This window comes from Tupaia chinensis, unplaced genomic scaffold (genome assembly GCF_000334495.1).
Source record: "Tupaia chinensis unplaced genomic scaffold, TupChi_1.0 Scaffold000251_1, whole genome shotgun sequence".
In the NCBI taxonomy this organism is placed as follows: Eukaryota; Metazoa; Chordata; class Mammalia; order Scandentia; family Tupaiidae; genus Tupaia; species Tupaia belangeri.
In genome coordinates, this window is record NW_006159731.1 from 6,634,435 (window position 1) to 6,642,659 (window position 8,225).

The window sequence follows — 8,225 nt, forward strand, 5'->3', positions numbered from 1 at the left end:
CCATTGCCTTGGTCTCTCCCCACCCCTGGGGCCAGAAAGGCACCCCCCCCCCCCCCCCACTCCACACACCCGGAATCTTTCAGTGTGTGACAGTTAAAGCAGAATTCCCTTTCTGTTGGGAATTTAGACTCCTTAGTCTGGGAGCTGACACTTACCAGTTGCTGAAAAGCGGGCTGATCTATGTCACTCTGCAAGGCAAAGTCACTCAGTACTTTCCAGGGCGGCTGGTAACTTTGCACCTCCACTGGGTTAGCCTGTAAGCCACCATCGTGTCTCTCTGGGCTGGCAGCCACCATAGGAGTTCCTGTCATCCCCTGGATATTCTGTGAATAGGCCCCCCACCAATCCCAACATGTTAATGAGCAAACTCCCAACCTCCATTGTCTGCACAAGCTAAGCAAATACACCCCCAGGTTTATCTTATCTACATAGTGGCCTTTGTTGACTCGGTTAATCTGTTGCACCTATGAATATTAGCTGGAGTTCAGTTTTGTTTTATTGCATTTAGTTTTTCTGCTTCTGTGAGCTGGGGCCTTACTAAATCAAATTCTACTTTGACTTCTTCCTCCCTACTTTCACGTCTCATCCCAATTCCTCCCATCTGTCTCTTCAGGCCATACCTCCCAAAAGTAAAAAGCTGAGGTGGGCTAGGCCTATTCAGTCTCTAGACATAGTGGTTTTCAGGGCAGTTTCAGTGAGTTGCAGATTTTCTCCAAACAGTTTTCCCCACAGAGCCTGCCCCCACCCCAGACATTTGGGTCTGGCTGCTATAGTGCTATTAGGCACTAACCAACTTAAAAAGTGCCCTAGCCCAGTCTTGGTTGGCCTGCCAAGTTTAATGACAGTGGGTTTTATGGCATTTAAAAATAGGGCCAAAGCAGTAAAAAGCCAAACCAAAAAAAGACTCTTAAACCTAACTTAATCAGGAGGCCTTCAGGGAGGGTGCTGCTTGGGCCTCTGATAATCCTGGGTAACAGTGCAAGGGGTCTGCTGTTTTTGTGGAAGCCTGGGCTTATCCTAGAGCTGACAGTACCCTGTGGGCCAGATGCTTGGGGAATTTGCAGCCCTGAAGGCCCAGTGGCAGGCTTTAAGTAGTGCTGGGGTGTGTCCAGGGTGCACAAGGTGACCTGCCCACAGAACCTCTTCATCTAGGTAGGAACCCAAGGTATTGTTCCTCCCTCCTCCTGAGTTGTGAGAAGCTGATGGCAACCCAAACCTGGCCAGGCCTCACTGCGGTCTGCCTTTGAAGGGGATACAGTATCCTTTCCTTAGGGTGGAGGCCTACTGGAGGTGGAAGAACAGGAGCCCACCCACGCAACCCCCGAATCGGGGCTGCTGCTTTAGAGAGCTTTCTAATCTCCCTGGCACTAGGTGGTTGCTTTTCCCCCTCCTCAGGGGCATGGGTTTGGGCAAGAGGCTACCCTATCTGCGTTCCTGCTAGGCAGCTGGGTCCAAAACCACTCAGACCAACCTGGGCCCCCAATACGCACCCCAAACCCCCACATTTCCTCCTCCTCTCCTGGCAACCCCTTCCAGCCGGAGCCACTCACGGTTTTGTCATTGGGTTGCTGCTGCTGGAGCTGTTTCATCATGATGCTCCGCTTCTTGTCCTTGCACCGCTTGTTTTGAAACCAGACCCGGATCACGCGCGGGCTGAGGCCCGTCATCTCCACCAGTTGCTCCTTCATGAGCGCATCAGGCCGGGGGTTTGCGGCGTAGCAGGTCCGCAAGGTGTGCAGCTGCTTCTCGTTCAGCACAGTCCGCACGCGGGTGGTCTTCTCCGGCTGCTTGTGGACATGGGGCCGCAGGGCTGGCTGCCGGGCAGAGATGGGTTCGGCTGCGGAGCAAGGGGTGCGGTGAACGCAGGTCCGGCCGCTTGCCGGACAAAGCTAGTGCCTTGTAGCTTCACCACAAAGCAGGGGAGGCAGAAATGGGGGTGAAGAGGGCGAAAGGAGAATAAAATCCCACTTTCTAATCTGCAAAAGGTCAACGCAGAGTAATCTTGGCCTGGAACGCAGCCCCTGCCCGGCTTGTGTCAACAATGCCTTAGCCAAAAGGGAGAATGTCTCAGGCCCTGAGTCCCTCGCTGGGCCAGCATTTTTTCAACTTTGTCTTTTCTCTCTCCTCACCTTTCTTAGTACCAAGATTAGGCCCAGGTTACACTCAGACGAGGGCGAAGGCCATAGGAGAGTGCCAGGGGAGAAAACACAGAACGCCCCAGGGGGCAGCCAAAGACATACCAGTTAGGACCTCTGCAATGGGAAGGTCAAGAAAAATTCTGCCAGAAAGCCCTGAACTTTGGTCTGAGAGGACCTTCCACGCAATGGGCTAAAACAATTTGTTTATTCCAGTCCGTGGTCTGTCTTAGTACTTAATCTACATGGATGTTCCTGAAACTGCTCGCTCTGAGCAAAGGAAAACTGAAACTCTGAGTTACCTAGACACCAGATAAATGCTTAATTCGCTCTGGGAAATGTGCCCTATCTCCCTCCAAATATTTCAGCTTCTTCAGTGTTTCCCCACAAGCAGGGCACAGGCTGTAAGGAAGGAGTTGACTGCCCCAGGCTTTGCCCTGCGCAAGCTAGTCACAAATCCCCCAGGGCAGAATTCTTAGAGCTGCCAGAAGCAAAAGGGGAGAGCTGTCCTCTCTCCATCTCTAGTGTTCTGTGCGAATTGATACTTTAAAACTGCACCAGGTGTAGAGCTATTCCACGAGGGAAGGCCGGTTTGGAAACACGGTCTGCTTACTTACCCAAAGCCTTAGTCCTAGCCAACTTTTCCCTATTTCCACTCCCCTTCCTGGGACCCCACCCTCTGATCTCTAAGTTACAAATCCCGCACCTTCCTCAACCCCCTAGGGTCAGGCCAACACCTATGGGGTCAATTTAGAGCCACAGTCACAGGCCTGAAGATGAAATTCTCACCAAATCATGTAGAATGAATGGCTTAAAGAGGCAGGCTCCCTTTAAAAGGCAATTACGGCAGATTAGCTTGTTGACAGTTTAAAATTACAGCTCTGTGCTACGGCCTGCAGTTATTAAGACTATCTTTTCGGCCACTCTCTCACAAAAGGATAAAAATAAATTAAAAAAAACGTTTTGAGTGTGAGTGCAATTCGCAAGGAAAAAGGATTTGGGAGGCTAAATGACTTAAGGCCGCCTAAGCTTCCTTCATTGGGTTAAAGAAGGAAGCTCCAGGGGCCCAGGGCTCCACCCCTTTAATTAGGCAGTGGCAAGGCGAATACCTGGAGGGGAGCTGACGGCCTTTTTCAATAAGCCATGGTTTAGAGGCCAAGGTGAACTGGAAGTACTGTTTAGGCATGTGTGTACATGTGTGCACAAGTGGTGTACATCCATGTGTACCCGAATATAGCCATACAGTCCTTTAGGTGTGCCGGAGATTCAAGGGAGAAAGTGAGTGCATTGAACCTGGCTGCAAAAGAGGAGCGGCACGGCGAGGCAGAGCGCGGTGCAAACTGCACACAGGATACTGTGGTGAACTACAAGCCACCACCACCAGGACTGTCACCACTCTGTCACTACCAGGGCTGCTGTGGCCGCCTGCACTCTGCGAGTGGCGATGCTGGCTGAATCCGGACTGCCTCCCGGAGCTAGGCCTCCCTCCTGGCTAAGTTGTACCTGCCATTTGCAGCGGTCGTGCTGGGTGCAGGGGACTGAGCGGGTCACCAGCACCCAGGCTGGCTCTCTCCACCACATCATGATCTGCGCGGCAGAAGAGTCCATCCTCCCGCAGTGCAAATTCGTCCCCAGGGATGAGTTGGCGGCTGCATGCCACACAGCGGAAACACTCAATGTGGTACACCTTGGAGCGGGCGCGCATCACAAAGTCATTCTTGCTGAAGCCGATGCTGCACTTGGCGCATTTGATCCCATACAACCTGCACAGCCGGGGAGCGAGGGAGGAGAGAGAAGCACAGGGAGGCGGGGGTCACTTCAGGCAGGCACTGCTCCAGCCCAAGATCACAAGCAACCCTGGCCTCAATGCCCTGTGACACCCCAAGAAATCAGCACTATCAAACTGGAGCTGGGAATGAGAGGGCGGAAATGAAACCTCTCTCTCTTTTTCGTGGTCTCCTTTCTTTTCTTCCTTTACTTCCTTTTTCTTTCCACGGAACCCCTGTGTCTGTCCCTGCCTCTTAGTTCAGAACACCCAACCCGTACCAAAGGAAATGTATTGATGGATTAGAAACCTGTGCTGCTACTCTAGCAGAGTTGGGTCTTGCAGATATTAGCAGGAAGTTATCAAGGGGGACTTCGGTAGCTACAGGCTCCACACACCTTCTTTATCTCTCAATTTTTGCTGATACAAATATCTCCCAAGTGCAACAAAAGATTTTCCTTCAGAGAAAAAAACAAAGGTTGGGGTATGGGACTGTCACCAGTTGTTTGCAAACACATGAACGCACAAGCAGTGTAACAAAATAAAACCTTTGATGGCTTCCAGATCACCTTCTGCACAGAAACGTTCCAGTCTTTCTCCAACTAAAGATTTTTCTCAGGCAACAATACTAACAGGAAAGTTTCCCCTCCACGCTCCTCTCTATTAATTATTTTCAAGATCTGCTTCTGATTCCTCAGTCTTTTTCAAGTTACCATAAAGCATCGACCTTTATTTCAGTTTATTTGAGAGCCACGAACAGCCTGAAAAATGAAAAGAGTCACTTCGAAAGTTTTCCTCCCTCCTGGCCTTTCTTCACTAAGGGACGGTCTTCACAGGTTCCACCTCGCGGGCACCCTCTCGGTATCAGTAATAACAAACTGGGCCTTGCCTATAAGCTGGAGTGGCAAGGAAAAGATTCAGAGAAAGGGAGGCTGCATTCTGATACCCCAAAAGGAGATTTACAAATCTCCAAATCACTGTTTGGCTTTTACAACTACAGGCTTTTAAAGGATGTGTATGCCTGTGTTCAATGAAGAAAGGGTAAAAGCGACTGAACCCTTCTACAAATATGTGAGTAAGAATTATTCAGAAGAAGTGTGCGTACAACTGAGCAAAAAACATTGTCTCCATAGGAGTAAAGCTATTCCTGGAGGCGTGAAGGAGGCTTTCCCTCTCTAGAATCTGGACTTCACACACCAGCCAAGTAAACAATGAAAGCGACTCTTCAGTCAGAGGTTAGAAGGTAGATTCCAAAGTTTTTCCTCCCTCCGCCTACTCAGTGTGAGATCTTCCATTTCATAGGATGAGGACTTGACTTTGCCTGTGACCAAACAATTTAGAAAATCCCTCCCCTTTCCTGTACCCCACTTCCTCTACTTCCTCCCACTCCTCCCCAAATATTAAAACACCCCCTTTCCTCACTGCTCAATTTTATTGATCAAGAGTATACTCGCCACGACTTCAAAAAAGAAAATGCTGGATATCAAGTGAACAGAAGAAAACTATGACTACATATTAAATCTTAAATAAACTTTAATATAGGTTCTTAGACTCCAGAAACCCTGTGACTTATAAATGCTAATTATGTGTGAATAGCCTCTGGAGAATTTTTTTTTAATCTTGCTATTATAGAATATGGTAGCAAAAGTGCTATCTCTTCCACTATTAAAACTAATAAATTTCTTTAGAAATGTTACTGGCTTTTTAAGGCAGAAAATGAAGTTTCTGACATATACACACAGGTTAGAGAAAATTTGAGATTAGTAAAGCCTGAAGCAAGTAAACTGAAGAAAACAAAACCAAAACCAACAAAATAAAACCCAGAAAGTTCCTACTTGGTTTTAGTCTTGTTAGTATGGGCAATTGGCTAATTTTATCAGTTACCAGATTTTAATGTGAGAAAGGAAGCTGTTCAATTATCTAAATATACCAATTGTTCGTAGACAGATGATGGGCAATTTGATCTGCTCTGTCTAATTCATCGGCTCAGATAAGATAAGAAAGAAAAGACAGTCAGATGTCACCAAAGGGTTAATATTTAAAAAGATTAAATTTCCGGTCTTTTTGCAAGGAATATTTCAGTTGGTTTTGAAATTTTTCAAGGAGGGACTTTTACTCTAAATGTAAAAGGGGTAATACCTCTACATGCTCATTCAAAGTGCAGCTCTAAACATGTTTACGTCAAACTTTCATTTCACCTATTGCATTGACACCACTGCAAAGTCTGTAAGTTATTAATAAAAACACGGGACTTAAATAATTAAACACTGTATTATATGATAAACCACCTTTTAAAAAAAAGTTTAAAAACCCAAACTTATCCATCTTTAATTTTTTTGTTTGTTTTGGAAGGGGGAGGGTGAGTGAGAAAAATAATCTGGGCATCATAAATTCCAAAAGTAATTAAACAAGCCTCAATATTACACAGTGTATGAAAAAATACTGTGCAGGCTCCTCCTCCCCACAGAAGTGAAATGAACAGTGTAATTTCTGTAACAGTTACAGGGGAACTTTTGCATGCTGGATCCCACTAAGGCAAGCTCCACATAAAGACAAAGCCACACCAAATAATAACCAAGGGGGGGAGAGACAGGGAAATCTCACACATTTAAAGAGAAGGTATAAATGGCATACCTGATATAATCTCTTTTACAGTAGGTTTTCCCATCCCTAACAAAGCACGTACAGCTCTCGTCCAAATACTGATTACACTCCGCACATTTCAAACATGCCGCATGCCATTCCAAATCCGGAGAAACCCTCAGAATATACTGATCGTGAATTTGATTGCCGCAACCAACACATAGGGAAATCAGACGTTTTTCTGAAATGAAAATAAATACATGATTGACTAACCGTTTACTTCCTACAGAGATAAACACACTTTTAGTGTCGTTCTCTTATAGGGCGTACTCTGGGAGGGTTGTTTTTTTTTTTCTTTCCTTTTTTTTCTTTCTAAGAGTATTGCACTTTGGGATGGTAATTGAAGTGTGCCATCAAAACCCTGACTCATTTTTAAAAGGAGGTGGAATATATGTAAAATGCAGATTTGAATAGTCTACATTTGTAAGCCAAGCACGCAATCAAACCCGCTCATTTTGTATTTCTTCCCCCCCCTCCTCTCTTTGCCGTAATCATTGGGAAAGATTATGGATAAGTCAAGTCAAAGAAAAGGTTTTGACTAGAAGCGTTAAGTGAACGCAGGGATGTCTATATTTTCCATGAAGCACGCTCTTAAATAGCACATAGGACTGGATATTGTTAGCAAGAGCAGACATCAATACAGTTGTCACTCGTTCTCTTTTGCAAGTCTAATGCTAATTCACATCTCCGGGTATTGAATGTGCAGGCAAACCTTTGCAACATAATAACCTTCTCTGAGAGCTCAGGATTCCCGTGGAGGAAATCACCGCTTAGCGCCAGAAGGCTAGGGGTTTGGAGGGTACACAGACGAATTCAAACACAAGGTAAGATCAGTTTCCCCCGAAGATCAGAACCGACAGCAAGCATGCAGGCGTGGCGGCAACAAGGAAAAGCCACCTTTTCTCTCTCTCCAGGCAATGACTCCAACTCTCAAGAGCCCTTGGCACCCGTGCCTGAGAGACCCCCGCACCAGAACAGCACACCGAGCCCCACAAGGTAAAATAGCCTCTTACTTTTTGGTGGATCTCCCATGTCTCCCATATCTGTAAGAGGGAGTAATGTCCACAGTGAAATGGTGGTTGTACAGTTGGTGAACAGCCCACACAGAGGATGCTGGAGCTGTGGCTAAGTGGGAAATAGTGGCCCCTGGGGTTGCCAAGGCTGAGAGAGCCGCTGCCCGGCTGCGCCGCGCCCTTGCGGATCGGGGAGTCCAATTTAAGCCGGCGGAGTTGGCGGAGCGGAGGCGCTGCGGTGGCGGCGGACTCGGCGCGGCTTCGGCACCTCTCTTCCTTATCTCTTACTCAAACTTCTCTGCTCCAACTCAGCTCCATCGCCATTGGTCTGACGCAGCGCGCGGGGACGTCAGGCGAGCGCCGCGCCCATTGGCTGCGGGGCTCGCGGCGCAGCTGTTCTGATTATCATATTTCAGCCTCGCCGCCGCCGAGCGCCACTGACCGCTCAGCGTGCCCGCGGGAGAGGATTAGGGCTCCCGAGGCAACTCGCTCCGGGCTCTGGCCGTTCTCTCCCGAAGCTCGGGCCGCCTAGCTGCTTTGGCTTTGGCCCTCCTTCTCCTTCTCCTGCCCCTCCCTCGCTCCTTCTTGGCCGTGCCGCCCGCGCTCTCGCCTCCTGTCGCGCTGCTCCTCCGCCCTGCGCTCCTGCGGTCCCCGCAGTCCGGCTGGCCG

General features: G+C 48.2%; 1 protein-coding gene across 1 annotated transcript in view; it reads right to left on the bottom strand.

Moving 5' to 3' along the window:
* The window catches only part of ISL1 (ISL LIM homeobox 1), a 12,111-nt gene extending 4,241 nt beyond the window's left edge, over nt 1-7,870 (bottom strand). The window contains exons 1-5 of the mRNA XM_006149028.2: nt 7,557-7,870; nt 6,535-6,724; nt 3,639-3,898; nt 1,551-1,837; nt 156-323 (exon numbers count right to left, since the gene is read on the bottom strand). Of these exons, the coding sequence (XP_006149090.1) occupies nt 156-323; nt 1,551-1,837; nt 3,639-3,898; nt 6,535-6,724; nt 7,557-7,584 (933 nt within the window). The 5' untranslated portion in view covers nt 7,585-7,870. The remainder of the gene's footprint in view (nt 1-155; nt 324-1,550; nt 1,838-3,638; nt 3,899-6,534; nt 6,725-7,556) is intronic.
* Nucleotides 7,871-8,225: the final 355 nt, after the last annotated feature.